At 39.4% G+C, this 15401-nt stretch overlaps 1 protein-coding gene across 3 annotated transcripts in view; it reads left to right on the forward strand.

Annotated features, from left to right (window-relative positions):
- The first annotated feature begins 677 nt into the window (after positions 1-677).
- Positions 678-15401, forward strand: part of ZDHHC20 (zinc finger DHHC-type palmitoyltransferase 20) — a 70085-nt gene continuing 55361 nt past the window's right edge. The window contains exon 1 of one of the 3 annotated variants that reach the window (XM_059143679.1): positions 678-957. In XM_059143679.1, the coding sequence (XP_058999662.1) occupies positions 840-957 (118 nt within the window). In that variant the 5' untranslated portion in view covers positions 678-839. Of the gene's footprint in view, positions 958-5252; positions 5272-15401 lie in introns of those variants that run through there. The other 2 variants (XM_059143678.1, XM_059143680.1) reach the window with 2 other exon arrangements.

Consider the following 15401-nt stretch of genomic DNA (forward strand, 5'->3'; position numbering starts at 1 on the left):
ATCACATGGCTTCCATCCTAAATCACGGACATCTACCATTTCCATCTTTGAAAAATGATAGCCTCCTGGGTGTCCCCGGGGCGCCTCCTCCGCCTGGGGAGGAATGCTCAGAAAGGGGTTTCTTCGGTCAGTTCCGCCTGAAACACGGAGCAAATTACCGCAAAGAATAGGGGTTCTTAACCTGAGATGCACATTCGGAATCACTGGAGGAGCTTATTAACAATATACATTCCTTGCCCGCACGTTGGATGGGGCACGGTCTGGCCCTGTTCGAAAACGGGCCCCAAATGGTCAGAGGCCGAAGGACCCCAGGAGAACAAGTTCTGTACGGAGAGGCCAAGGCCCACGAATCAGAAAAGGAATCATTTCCAGCAGCCTCCCGACGTGAGACGCTATCCGCAAAAGCCCTTCCTCTCCCAGTCAGCCATCGAGGAAGTGTCTTTCGTCTCGTAGACCACTCAGTCCTCGGTTCCTCCTCTCCTCCCCCATTCCGCCACGCCCCAAGAGCAGTTCCCAACGGAAGCCCCGCCCCCACGCCCGGGCCCCGCCCCCGGAGGCGCGGCGCGGGCTGCGGCGGGCGGAGGCGGGGAGGGCGTGGGCGTGGGGGGCGGGTGGGGGGCGGTGGGATGCAGGGCCGGGGCGGGACCTGGCCCGACGCGGCGAGGGGAGGAGTCGTGAGGGGGACTCCCGTCTTCTCTTCCGCGGGCTCCGTCTCGGAGGCGGGGCACCTGGGCAAGGAGCGGCCCCGAGCGCCGGAGTCGCTGCCGCCGCCGCCGCCGCCGGGCGCCTGGCGCTCCCCTCTTCAGTGGGGCGCTGGGTGCAGCAGCCGCCAGCGGAACATGGCGCCGTGGACATTCTGGCGCTGCTGCCAGCGCAGCGTGGGTTGGGTGCCGGTGCTCTTCATCACCTTCGTGGTCGTCTGGTCCTACTACGCGTACGTGGTGGAGCTGTGCGTGTGTGAGTACCAGGAGGGGGCCGGGGCCGGGCGGAAGGCCGGGCCTCTGCGCCCCGCCGGCCTGCGTCTGCCTTTGCGGGCCGCGGGGGTCCGGCACAGGCCCGGGGGGAAGCAGGCCGCCGCGCTCGTGGCTTTGTCACGGCGGTGCGGTGCGGCGCGGCGCGGCGCGGCGCGGCCCGGCCCGGCCTTCGGGCGTACGGTACACCCCGCGCAGAGCCGCGCTGCTCGGGCCGAGGTCCCAGCAGAGCAAGGCGGTGATGGCGTGCTGGGGTCTGCCGCCCCCCGCGGGCATCTCGTTCTTTGAGGTGGATTGCTTTGGGACGGGTTGTCCTCGAACGGAGGAGACGAGCCTCCTAGAAGTTGTGTGTGTGTGTGTGTGTGTGTGCGCGCGTGTTGCATTCTTTGCTTTGTTCATGTGTTAAAGAAATCTGTTCCTCCTAGATTGCCTCAACAGCGTGAGCAGAAAAGCGTGTTACCTGAAGAGCCGGCTGGTGGGTGGGGGAAGGCAGGTGGTCTTTTCGTTGTCGCGTGCTGACGGCCTGTTAGCCATAGAAGACAGAGGAGCACCCGCTTCTGATGTTTGGTGGCACGGACCCATTTTCAAGTTCATTTCTTTCAAGTCTGAATCCAGTAACTTACACAAAATGTCTTGTTAACACCGAAAAGAATGAGTGAGATGACCTATAGGCCGATTCTCTTTTTATCGTGGCTATTATGGAGGTTTATATTTCTTTCATCCTCTGATTTTAAGGTTTGGTTTTGTTTTCGTGACTGCCAATTCAGTTTCTCACCGGGTTCCCTGGAGTAAGAAAGGAGTAACACCACAGTACACTTCAAAGATTTAAGATACAGATTTGAATACATAGCCGTTGAGATTGAAGGAAATTGGTTGTCCTCAAAACATTGTTTGAGGGCTCCTGCTTTGTTTGTGATAGTGATTGGTTGCTCTGCCTTAAGTTAATTGTTCATAGGCTTTGAGTGTGCAGCTATTTTAGGGTTATTCTAGCCTTCCACTTCTGTGTAGATCTTCCTGTCAGTTGAGAACCAAATGGTAAGTGGTGTTTGTAAAAGCAGTCCCTCGGTATCCCAGAATGATTTCGTTTTCATCTCCAGGCCACTGTTCCCTAAAGGACGCTTGTTATATACACTTAAAAAATAAAAGAGCCACCAGAGGTATATGGATACTGATAATATGAAATGAAAAGTAGTTTGCCGCCCACTCCACTTGCAAGTGGCAGAATCTGGACTTCTTCAGTTGTGGGTAGCTCTGGATTTGTACAACTGTCAAAGACTTGGTTAAAACAGTTCTGCACATGAAAGAGAATGCTTTGGCTCAGAACGCTTGAGGAGAGGTTTTCAAATGAAAATAATCACCTTCAAGAAAATTATATTGTACCTATAGGATATTTAATTTTAAGGAAAACTATCCCAGCAAATAGGCCCAGAATAAATTAGTTGTGGAATACATTTCCACATAATAGTGGAGTTAATCTGTTGAATGTTATTGAATAATGTTTGAATCAATGGAAATTGACTAGATTTAAGTATTTCTTGAAGTTGCTTCCAAAAAATGATAGTGATCATAGGATTCTCATCATTTCATGATGGTACTTGATTTTATTTACTCTGAAGTGGGTATTTATTACAAAAGTTGTCTCAGTCTTATTTAATTCTTATTTAATTTGGAAGACTGTTCCTACTCTATCTTAATTACACAGTGGTTTTGAAATAAAGCTTCTGAAGAAGCACTAAAAATGTGTGTTTATGTTGAAATTGCACAGCCTAACCTATAGAAGGTTTTTGTCAAAAAAAAATCAAAAGGTGAGGTTAAACCTAAGGGAAATGAATATGAATATGGAAGTGCTGTGTGCTAGTGGGGATGGAGGGGACATTTTATTCATTCTTTTCTTTAATCCTCATATTTCGGAGCATAGGTATCTTCCACAGATGTAGGAAATGAGACTCTGAGCAAATAGGTCCTTGTTAGATCACACAATTATTGAGCGGCTATTGTACTGTTACCCACATCTTTACACTATACGTGTAACTTTTAGTAAGTCACTGGAACTGTAATTGTTCCATGATTGGAGGTGGGTAATAGGTGGGGTTAAGTGGTTCCCCTTTTTGGAGATCATGACTTCAATTAAGCATTAGGCCCATCCTTTAGAGATCATACCCCAGAATTTCATTAAATTAAAACATTCTGCAACAATTAAGGCCCAATGCTTGACAGAATTTTAAAATATTTAGTAGTAAAAGGTCTTAGATAGGGCCTTCACTTAATACTTCTAAGTTATCTGAGGTTAACTAGGGAAAATTGGGAAGTCTGCAGTATTACTGGACTCTATGAATCAGCATAAAGGCTCATTCACTTTCTTTTCTTCTCTTTTTTTTTTAAGGTTTTATTTATTTATTTGACAGAGTTCACAAGTAGTCAGAGAGGCAGGCAAAGAGGGGGAAGCAGGCTCCCCGCTGAGCAGAGAGCTCAATGTGGGGCTCAGATCCCAGGACCCTGGGATCATGACCCGAGCCAAAGGCAGAGGCTTTAACCCACTGAGCCACCCAGGCACCCCAAGGCTCATTCACTTTCATAATAAAAGTATCCTTTAAGCTGCTTTTATATGTTTATCTTTTCATAACACAGATTTTGATTTTCTCCCGAGATTGCTATTGAAACATACAAATTTATGGGTGGATTGACCAACTTTTACACTTTGGTCAAGATGGTTATTTTGGAGGAAAGTGCTAAATTCAGGGTTTTGTTTTTGTTTTTGTTTAAGACTTTATTTAGGGGCGCCTGGGTGGCTCAGTGGGTTAAGCCTCTGCCATCAGCCCAAGTTATGATCCCAGGGTCCTGGGATCGAGCCCCACATCAGGCTCTCTGCTCAGCCGGGAGCCTGCTTCCCCGTCTCTCTCTGCCTGCTTCTCTGCCTGCTTGTGATTTTTCTCTGTCGGATAAATAAATAAAGTCTTAATATATATATAAAAAAATAAAGACTTTATTTATATATTTGACAGACGGAGATCACAAGCAGGCAGAGAAGCAGGCAGAGAAAGAGGAGGAAGCAGGCTCCTTGCTGAGCAGAGAGCCCGATGCGGGGCTCAATCCCGGGATCCTGGGATCATGACCTGAACTGAAGGCAGAGGCTTTAACCCACTGAGCCACCCAGGCGCCCCTCAGGTTTTCATCAGGACATCTTCTTCAGGTTATTTAGAGTTGTCAATAGTAGAAGTGTGGAGGATCTTAGAGATGATCTAATCCATTTATTTTACTTCTGAGAAAACTGTTGTGTGAAGGAGTTATGTGGTTTGCCTATGGATGGATATGCCTCATCTCTTCAGAGAGACATATGTAGAGTGGAAGTATGACCACTGAGGCCATATAGCTTATATTTCTGTGTCTCCTTCATAATTTCTTCAAATTTAGAATGAGACAGGATAAATAGCTTAAATATCAGCATTGAGCACAGTGTCTTGCCAGAGTTGATTCCAGTGTTTTTTATTGGTTTCAAAACAACCAGCTTTTGATTTCATTGATTTTTCTTTTCTTTTCTTTTTTTTTTTTTTAAGATTTTAAGATTTTATTTATTTGACAGAGACAGCTGGAGAGGGAACACAAGCAGGGGGAGTGGAAGAGGGAGATGCAGGCTTTCTGCTGAGCCGGGAGCCCAATATGGATGGGGCTGGTATTAAAACTGGAGCCTAAGGCAGATGCTTAACAACTGAGCCACCCAGGTGTCCCTCATTGATTTTTCTCTATTATTTTGTTTTCCTTTTTACTGATTTCTTGTCTGATAATTATTGTTTCTTTCCTTCTTTTACTTTGGGTTTAATTTACTCTTTTTCTAGTTTCTTAATGTGGAAACTGAAGTCACAGATTTGAGTCCTTTCTTGTGTTTAGTTCTACAAATTTACTCGTAAATACAGCTTTATTCACATCCCATCAGTGTTTACATGTTTTTTAGTTTCATTCAATTAAAATTATTTTCTAAGTTCATTTTGGATTTTGTCTTTGACCCGTGGGTTATTTTAGTAGTATGCTAATTTGCAGTTATCAGAGGATTTTCCAGATACCATTTTGGTACTGATTTTGAATTTAATTCTATGTGGTCAGATAATGTTGCATGACTTGAGTCCTTTAAATGAGTAAATTTTTTGTTAAAGATTTTATTTGACAGAGACATGGCAAGGGAGGGAACACAAGTAGGGAGAGGAGGAGAGGGAGAAGCAGACCTGCCAAACATGGAGCCCAATCATGACCTGAGCCAAAGGCAGACACTTAACAACTGAGCCACCCAGGCACCCCTAAATTTTAAGTGAGTACATTTGAAAGGACTTGTTTGATGGCCTGAAATGTGGTCTGTAGTAGAAACATTTCATGTGTATTTGAGAAAAATGTATTCTGTTGTGAATATATTTCACAGCGATGTATTTTGCTATTTGTTGTTGGGTAGAGTTTCTGTTATGTCATAATGTGCCATAGATGTCAAGGCAAGTTGGATGACAGTGTTGTTCAAGATTCCTATGTTCTTGATGATTTTCTTTTCTTTTTTAGGATTTTATTTATTTACTTACTTATTTGGGAGAGCATGAGCAGAGGGTGGAGTGGCAGGGGGGAAGGGCAGAGAGAGAGGGAGAAGCAGTTTCCCCCAGAGCAGGGAGCCTGACACTGGGCTCAGTCCCAGGACCCCGGGATCATGACCTGAGCCAAAGGCAGATGCTTAACTAACTTGAGCCACCCAGGCACCTTGCTGATTTTCTGTTTGTTCTATCGATCAGTTTTTGGGAGAGGTATGATTATAATTATGGAGTTGTGTCTTTCTTTTTGTAGTTCTGTCAGTTTTGCTTCATGCATTTTGTAGCTCTGCAATTAAGTACTTACAGTGTTTAGGATTATAGTGTTCTCTTGGTGAATTGACCCTTTGTTATTATGAAATGACTTTCTTATCCCTGGTGATATTATTTGCTTTGAAATCTAGTTTGGCAGATATTAACATGTCCACTAATCTTCCTTTTGATTACTGTTAGCATGGAAGGTCTTTCTCTGTCCTTTTATTTTAACTTGTTTATATCTTTATATTTAAAATGCATTTCTTGGGGCACCTGGGTGGCTCAATCAATTAAGCATCCAAATGTTCGTCTCAGCTCAGGTCTTGATCTCAGGGTTGTGAGTTCAGCCCTATATTAAGCTCAAGCTGAGCATGGAGCCTACTTTAAAAACAAAAGCAAAAAACAGCATAAAAATTATAAAATATTAATAACTCTATACTTAATAAAGAAATTCAGTTGGTAATTCAAAATACTTTTTTTTGTTGTTGTTGTTGTTGTTGAGGACAACAGCAGGCCCTGGTAGCTTCACAGACAGATTTTTCAACATTTAATAGAGAAAACTCATAAGCAGACTATAGTTAGGTCTTGCTTTTTAAATTCAATCTGAAAAATCTGTGGCTTTTTTTTTCCTTTTTTTCTTTTGTTTATAGAGTTATAATTGACATATAACATATTAGTTTCAAGTGTACAACACAGTAATTTAATTCATAAATATACTTGGCATAATTAAATAAAATAATCACCACATAAGTCTGGTTAACATCCATTAACCACACATAGTTTCATGATTTTTTTCCTTGTGTTGAAAACTTTGAAGATTTACTCTCAGCAACTTTCAAATATACAACTGTATTATCAATTATAGCATAATCTCTTTTAATTGAAGTGTTCGACCATTTATATTTAATGTAATAATTGATAAAGTTAGGTTTTATGATTCTGTTTTCTCACCTTTATTGGCTTATTAGTTGTAACTCTGTTATTTTAGTGATTTACTTTAGAGTTTATAGATTACATCTTTAATCTATCATAATCTATCTTCAAGTGATACACTACTTCGCATATAGTACCTTATAAAAGCACTTTTCCAATTCTTCCCTCCAAGTCATATATGCTGATTATTATACAATTTTTATATTATAAAGCTCACTGTATTGCTATTTGTTTAAACCGTGTGTTATCTTTTTAAAAGATTTAAATAATATGAAGACAAATCTTATATATTTACTTATGTTGTTACCATTTCTGGTACTTTTCTTATTTTATAGATCCAGATTTCCTTCTCATGTCATTTCCCTCTGCCTGAGGGCTTTCTTTAACATTTATTATAAGGCATGTCAGTTGGTGATAAATTATTTCAGCTTTTGTATGTTTATAAGCATTTTTATATTATCTTTTAAAAAAACTTTATAATGTATAATTCACATATCATAAAATTCACTCATTTGAGATACACAGTGCAGTAGTTTCCAGTGAACTTAGAAAGTTGTGCTGTTACAATACTATTCATTTTTAGAACATTTCAGTCACCTTTATCAGATCCCTCATGCCTAATAATGATTAATTCGTATTCCCAGCCCCAGGCAACGTCTAATCTGTGTTCTGTATCTGTATGCCTTTCTTGGACATCTCATGTACATGGAGTCATACAGTAAATGGTCTTTCGTGTTTGGTGTCTTTTACATGTTTTTGAGGTTTCTCTGTTTTGTAGCATGCATTGGTATTTCTCCCCTTATTCTCTACTTCACATCTATTTTGTATTTTTATGTTTATAAAATATATTTATAGCTTTACTTAAGAATCTTATTTCTAGGGGCTCTTGGGTGGCTAGTTATTAGGCTTCTGCCTTCAGCTCAGTTCATGATCCCAGGGTCCTGGGATCCAGCCCCGCATTGGGCTCCCTGCTCAGCAGGAAGGTTGCCTCTCCCTCTCCCACTTGTATTCCCTCTCTCGCTGTCTCTCTCTGTCAAATAAATAAATAAAATCTTTTTAAAAAATCTATTATTTTTAGTAAGCCTCCACAAACCATTTGTGCACTGAATTAGAATGTAAATAATAATTAGGTACTATTACACATTTAAGTGTTTGAAAAATCCTGCTTCTAAGATTTCAGTATCTTTGGGTCTTGCTCATCTTTGCATCTACTAGAGAGTCTAATTCCTAAAAGCATTCAATTAATAGGTGTTGAATTGAATAGAATCATACAGTCATAAACTCACTTGTGAGTTTGAATATGTTAGAACAAACATCCACAATAACAGTATTGAATTATGATTACCAGACATATATTTCAATAGTATTCAGGGTTAAAGACTAGATGATATTGCTTATTGGTTATGGAGTCTTTGTTTTGGATGATGAAACAATGATTCTTTGAAATTGTACTGAAACTATTTAGAAAAAAAAAATTCTGGTTCCCTATATCTCATCCCCAGTGGTTGACATAATTATAGGAAAAATTAAGATGTGAGTTAGGATATTGTTTAAAAACCTTATTTTCGGGGCGCCTGGGTGGCTCAGTGGGTTAAGCCGCTGCCTTCGGCTCAGGTCATGATCTCAGGGTCCTGGGATAGAGTCCCGCATCGGGCTCTCTGCTCAGCAGGGAGCCTGCTTCCCTCTCTCTCTCTCTGCCTGCCTCTCCATCTACTTGTGATTTCTCTCTGTCAAATAAATAAATAAAATCTTTTAAAAAAAAAAAAACCTTCTTATTTTGTTATTTCCTATCTGTTTTCAGATGCTGGAGTATAGTAATTTTCTATATAACTTGCCTTTGAAAGCTATAGTGCCCTATAAACCCTTTAATTGCATTCTATAATTATCCCAGCCTTCTTTCCTTTTTGTTTTCCCTAAAGGACAGATATTTTTTCTTTTGACTGCCGGTGAATTAACCTGTTCTTATATTATTTTCTTTTGATACCAGAAAGCAAACTGATCTGAGAGAGCTCTATAAATAAATACCCCAAAATCCAACCCAAGTGAACAAAAAGAGCTTTTATATTTTCTTCCATATAAACTGAACCCTCTTTGGGTCAAAATATATGAAGGAAAAGGGGCTGGACAAGTTAGAAACCATGGCAGACTATTTGGAAGAAGACCATTTTGTCCTAGTGATACAAATAAAGGTTTCCTTTTCCCCTGGCCTCTTCTATTTTGTGGTGAAGATATAGCAAGCTAAACTCCAGATTAAGCCTCTATTTGATATCTCTACTTGGATTTAATAGGCATCTCAGACTTACCATGTCCAAAACAAAAACTCCTGAATTATTTTTCTCTTTGCTCACCCCCCCCACTACCTCCTACTCCAACTCAGTAAATGAGTTTCATCCTCCTAGTTTCTTGGTTGAAAAATCCTCCCATTACCAATTAATCAAGAAATCCTGGCATTAAATCCAGCTGCTCACCACCACCACGGTAACTATATTCACTCAAGCCACTATAATCTCTGTCTTGTGGCGCAGACTGAGAAACGTAACCACAATCGTTTGTACTTCCTCCCATCAAGACAGGAAGTCTTTTTGCCCTCCCAGTGAATCTGAGTTGGCCTTGTACTTCCTTTGATCAACAGAATAGAATTGCTTTGATCAATAGAATAGATGGGTGAGATCTGGAGCCTAGGCCTTAAGATATAGCATGGAGCTTTGGCCTTAACTCTTGAAACCAGTTGCTATGTAAGGGAGTCCAGATAGACATACGGGGAGAGACACCCAGTAAGACAAGCTAAGTGCCAAAGCCCCTTATATGTGAATGAGGCCATCTTAGAGTCTCCTGCCCCAGTTGTGCTGCCATTTGACTATAGTTAGTAGAAAAACAGTCCGGCTTATCGTAGTCTGAACTGCTGACCCAGACAATTACAGGAAATAATACTTGGTGGTTGTTTAAAGTCATTGAGTTCTGGGTGGTTATCATATTATGTCATTGTAGTACTATAGTCTTATATTTTGTTTCTCCTTCCCCACTCCACCCCCATCCTCACCCTGTACCCTCTCCCTAGAGCAGCCAGAATAGTTCCCTTTAAAATCAGTACCAGATTGGTCATTCCTCTTCTGAAAACCTTGGCTGGCTTCCTGTCTTCTTCAGTGGAACACCTACAGTGCTTACCATGGCCTCCTCCCCTCATTACTTCTCCGACGTGATTTCCTCTCCAATCTTCCTTTGTTTCTACAGTTGTCACAATAGCCTCTTGGCTAGATTTTAATACTTGTTGATTGATCTTCATAAATGATTTAATCTCTCTTAACTTGTTCCCATGCTATAAAATGAAATAATACCTGTCTTACAAAATAAAGTTTTTAGCAGAGTAGGCTTTCAAATATTACTGGAGATGGGAAGAAGATATAAATGGCCACTAGCATATTTTTTCTTGTCTTCTTTTTTTGGTAGGAGTTTTCTTTGTTTGTTTCTTTATTTTTAATTCCTAGTTTGTTTTTAAACCTTCCCTTCCTGTCTTTAGTGAATGAAAGCATATTCTCATGCAGTCTTTTTTTTTTAAGTATATTCTTAATTGGCTGTATTTGGAGATCATATTGCAAAAGCATGTGCCTATTTTGCATGAGCTGCTGGTTGTGCTCAGATTATATGTGTGGGAGAGTATGTTGTTTGAGGGAGGGAGGGCTTCACATGATGTGGGATTTTAAGAAGATTAACACCTGACACTATTCTTATAAGCATATAAGCTACACAGATTTAGGTATTGCTGAAATATGCAGCACATCATCTTAAGCAGATGGGCACCTACACTTAACTGAAATAGTAGGTCACAAATAATGGTGATTATAGTTTTATGGAGAATAGATTTCTCTAAAATAGAGGTCCATATTCCTTGATGCTAAAGGTTTAAAATTGTTTTTATTTTTTAAAAGATTTTATTTGTTTGAGAGAGAGAGTGTGAGTAGGAGTGTGGGGAAGCCGGGTTGGGCAGAGGAGAGGGAGAAGCAGACTCCCCACTGTGCAGGGAGCCCCATATGGGGCTTGAGCCCAGGACCCTGAGACTATGACCCGACTAAAGGCAGATGCCTAACCAACTGAGCCACCCAAGCAGCCCTAAAATTGTTTTTAAAACATTTCTGTTTTCTGCGTTTTCTCACTCTTTCCCATGCTTCATTATACTTATTAATGTGGACTTAGGCCCACCCAATTAAAATCATAGGAGGAGTAATTTTTTATTAACCTACTAATTGAACAACATGTAAAAATACATATGAGCTTATTAACTGTGAAGTCTTCAGGGAAGCTTTTGAAACATTATTGTTTAAATTACATGAAAAGGATATCATCAGCACCTGATGGAAATAATAACACCAAAATGTTATTGCATGTGTTGATTGGATACATCACTAGTGTGAATTTATACTGTTTTTTTCTTCTTCCTGTGTGGTTCTTATTTTTCTGTGGATAACTCATATACTTTTTGCAAGTATTTGAAAAGGAGAAGTGGGGGTCATGGCTATGACAAATACTATGTGCACAAAAGCGGTAGCTTCCTAACAGTATATTGTGTCTCGAAAATGCAGCAAGAATCTTTTAAAATCCAAGACAAGATTATTACTCCTCTCTACAGCACCCTCCAGTGGCTTTCCTCTTTGCTCATAATGAAATCCATAGTTCTTTCTGCAATCTCTAAAGCCCTAAATATACTCTGATCTGCCACTAATTTTGATTCATCTCTTCCTTTGCCAACTGTGCTACAGCCCAACAGGCCACCTTGCTTTTCCTCTATCAGGCCATGCATGGTCCCACTCAAGGACCTGGTTACCTCTCAGATTCCACATGGCTAGTTCTCTCCACCTAGATTTCTTTTAAAATACTCAACTGTCAGAGAGGCTTTTCCAGCTATGCCATGTAAATAAAATAAGTACTTCCTCTTTCACTTTTCTCCCTACCCTGCTTTGTGCTTACAATGTTCTGGGTGCTGTATTTGACACTAGGAATACAAAGATGTATAAATGTGCATGGTCAAATGCATTTAGACTTCATATAACAGTCCCTATTTTTAGTATTATAGTGTTCATTTGTATAGTACCTTTTATTTTTAAATTCTAATGTAATCAACATATAGTGTTTTATTAGTTTCAGGTGTACAGTATAGTGATTCAACAGTTCCATGTATTACATCATCAAGATAAGTGTACTCTTAATCCCCTTTGCTGATTTCACCCATCCACCCCACCCACCTCACCTCTGGTAACTTGTCAGTTTGTTCTCTGTAGTTAAGAGCCAGTTTTTCAGTTTGTCTCCCTGCCCCGCTTTGTTCATTTGTTTTGTTTCTTAAATTCCACATATGAGTAAAACCATATGGTATTTGTCTTTCTCTGGCTGGCATATTTCACTTAGCACTATAATTTGTAGATCCATTCTTGTTGTTGCAAATGGCGAGATTTCATTCTTCTTTATGCCTGAATAATATTCTGTTGTAAATGTATATCACATCTTCTTTATCTGTTCATCTGTTTACACTTGGGCTACTTCTATACTTTGTCTATTGTAAATAATGCTGCAATAAACAAGAGTGCATATATCCCTTCAAATTAGTGTTCTCATGTTTTTTGAGTGAATACCCAGCAGTGTGATTCCTGGATCATAGAGTTCTATTTTTAATTTTTTGAGGAATCTCCATACTGTCTTCCCTGAGGGCTGTACCAGTTTGCATCCTCACCAACACTTGTTGTTTCTTGAGTTTTTTGTTTTAGCCACTCTGAAGGTGCAAGGTGATATCCATTGTGGTTTTGATTTGCATTTCCCTGATGATGAATGATGTTAAGCATATTTTTGTGTGTCTGTTGGTCTGTTCATGTCTTCTTCCCATTTTTAACTGCACTATGTGTCTTTTTGGTGTCGAGTTATAGAAGTTCTTTATATATTTTGGATACTAACTTGTTTTGGATATATCATGCGTGAACATCTCCCATTCAGTAGATTGTCTTTTAGTTTTATTGGTTGTTTCCTTGCTGTGCAGAAGCTTTTTATTTTGATGAAGTCCTATTAGTTAATAGTTTATTTTTGCTTTTGTTTCCCTTGTTTCAGGAGACCTATCTAGTAAGAAGTTGCTATGGCCAATGTCAAAGAGGTTTACTGCCTGTGCTCTCTTCTAGGATTTTTATGGTTTCAGGTCTCAGCATTTATGTATTTAATTCAGTTCGAATTTATTTCTGTTTATGATGAAATAAAGTGGTCCAGTTTCATTCTTTTGCATGTGGCTGTCTAGTTTTTCCAATATCATTTGCTGGATGGATTATTTCCCATTGGATATTCTTCTCTGCTTTGTTAAAGATTAATTGGCCATATAATAATGAGTTTATTTCTGGACCCTGTATTTTTTTCCCATTGATCAATTTGTCTATTTTTAGGCCAGTACTATACTGTTTTGATCACTACAGCTTTGTAATGTAACTTGAAGTCTGGAATTGTGATATCTCCAGTTTTGTTTTTCTTTTTCAAGATTATTTTGGCTATTTGGGATCTTTTGTAGTTCCTTCCATACAAATTTTAGGATTGTTTGTTCTAGCTCTGTGAAAAATGCCCTTGATATTTTGATAGGGGTTGCATTAAATGCGTAGATTGCTTTGGGTAATATAGACTTTTTTAAAAAGATTTTTTATTTATTTTTTGAGAGAGGGAACACAAACAGAGGGAGTGGGAGAGGGAGAAGCAGGCTTCCTGATGAGCAGGAAGCCCGACAGGGAGCAGGGAGTCCGATGTGGGGCTCTATCCCGGGACCTGGGATCATGACCTGAGCTGAAAGCAGACACTTAATGACTGAGCCACCCAGGAGTCCCTGATATAGACATCTTAACAATATTTGTTCTTTTGACCCATGAATATGGAATGTCTTTCCATTTCTCTTTGTGTCATCTTCCATTTCTTTCTTCAGTGTTTAATAGTTTTCAGAGTACAAGTCTTTAGTTAAGTGTATTCCTAAATATTTAACGCATATTACAAGTTTTAAGAAGCCCTACTGTAACTAAGTATCTAAATCTGCTTAACCTAGTACTTTTCTAAACATTTTTTTTGCCATGATATTCTATTTTTCATGAAATACCTTTTTAAATCCTTTTAGATTTAGACAGTTGTTGATCTTTGGGAACAAAGCTCCCAGTAGTGGTGTTGGGGAGGAATGGGGAGCAGATCAGTTCTGAAGGGACTGTGCCTCTGAAAAAAGTGATGTTACCAGTAGATATGAGGGGTAATAGCTGATTTCGTCTACTAACCTTTTGTTAATTAATTCATCATTATTTCTATAAATGGAAGAAAAATCATTATTTCTATAGATGACAAAAAGGTACTTGAAAAATCCCAACATCTATTCCTAATTTTAAAAGTCTTAATAAAATAGGAATAAGTGATTTTTGAACAAAATTGCACACACACAAAATTCCTGATCAGTTTTCACTAAAACCAGAAACAAAAGATGCTTATTACCATGCCATTGCTGTGTAACATTTGTACTGTATTAACAAAATCAATTACGATATTCAATCAAGAGAAAATAATTAGAAGCCTAGGAAGGAAAGGGGAGGAGGAAAGCCATTTCTATGTATAAATTATGTGGTAGTATATCTTGAAAGCCAAGAGGATCAATAATAAACAGAATACCTAAACAAAAAGGATTGAGTAAAATTAACAGACAAAAACCAGGATACAAAATTAGCAAACAAAAACCAGTACTTTCTATATATACATAATAAAATGTTTGAAAACATGGTGGAAGAAAAGTCTCTGTTTCCAGTAACATCAAAAAGATAAAAATACTTAAAAATAAACTTAAGAAATATGCTAGATCTGTAAGAGGAAAACATTCTTGAAAAACGCAAATGTAGACTTGAACAAGTAGAAAGACCTTGCACATTTCATGTTCATGGATAGAATAACTCAACATTACAAAGATTTCTCTTCTCCCCAAGTATAAAGTATAAATGAGTTCTATTCCCAGTAAGTTTTCTTTTTTCTGGCACTAGAATTTGATGCTAAAAGTCATAGGGAAAAATAAACAGGAAAGAATCAGGAAACCTCTGAAAAAGAAGAGTCAGAAAGGAGGCAAACGTTATCCTACCACATTTTAAACCACAAAACCTGTGTAATTAAAACTGTTGGGGGCTTATGAGAACTGTCTACTTTCTGTTTAGTTTTGCCCCAAACCTAAAACTTCTCTGAAAAATAAAGTCTGTTACAAAAACAATAGTATGTTATGGTGTGTGGACAGACATTTGGCCAACGGAACAGAACAGAATGTCCAGAATTAGTAATTTTAGAAATTTAAAACTTAGTAAAAGTAGCATCTCAAATCATAGAGGAACAGATGGAAAAACTGAATAGATATTTGGTGAGAGATAAAATCAGGTCCATACCTCATATGATATTCTAAAAATAAACTACAAATTGATAAAATCTTATTTTTTCTTCTTTTCTTTTTTTTTTTTAAACTTTTAAAATAATTTCAGGGGCAACTGGGTGACTCAGTGGGTTAAGCCTCCACCTTTGGTTCAGGTCACGATCTCAGAGTCCTGGGATGGAGCCCGCATCAGGCTCTCCGCTCAGCAGGGAGCCTGCTTCTCCCTCTCCCTCTGCTGCTCTGCCTGCTTGTGCTCTCTGCAGGGAGCCTGCTTCTCCCTCTCATTCTGCC

The sequence above is a fragment of the Mustela lutreola genome, chromosome 13, assembly GCF_030435805.1.
Source record: "Mustela lutreola isolate mMusLut2 chromosome 13, mMusLut2.pri, whole genome shotgun sequence".
In the NCBI taxonomy this organism is placed as follows: domain Eukaryota; kingdom Metazoa; phylum Chordata; class Mammalia; order Carnivora; family Mustelidae; genus Mustela; species Mustela lutreola.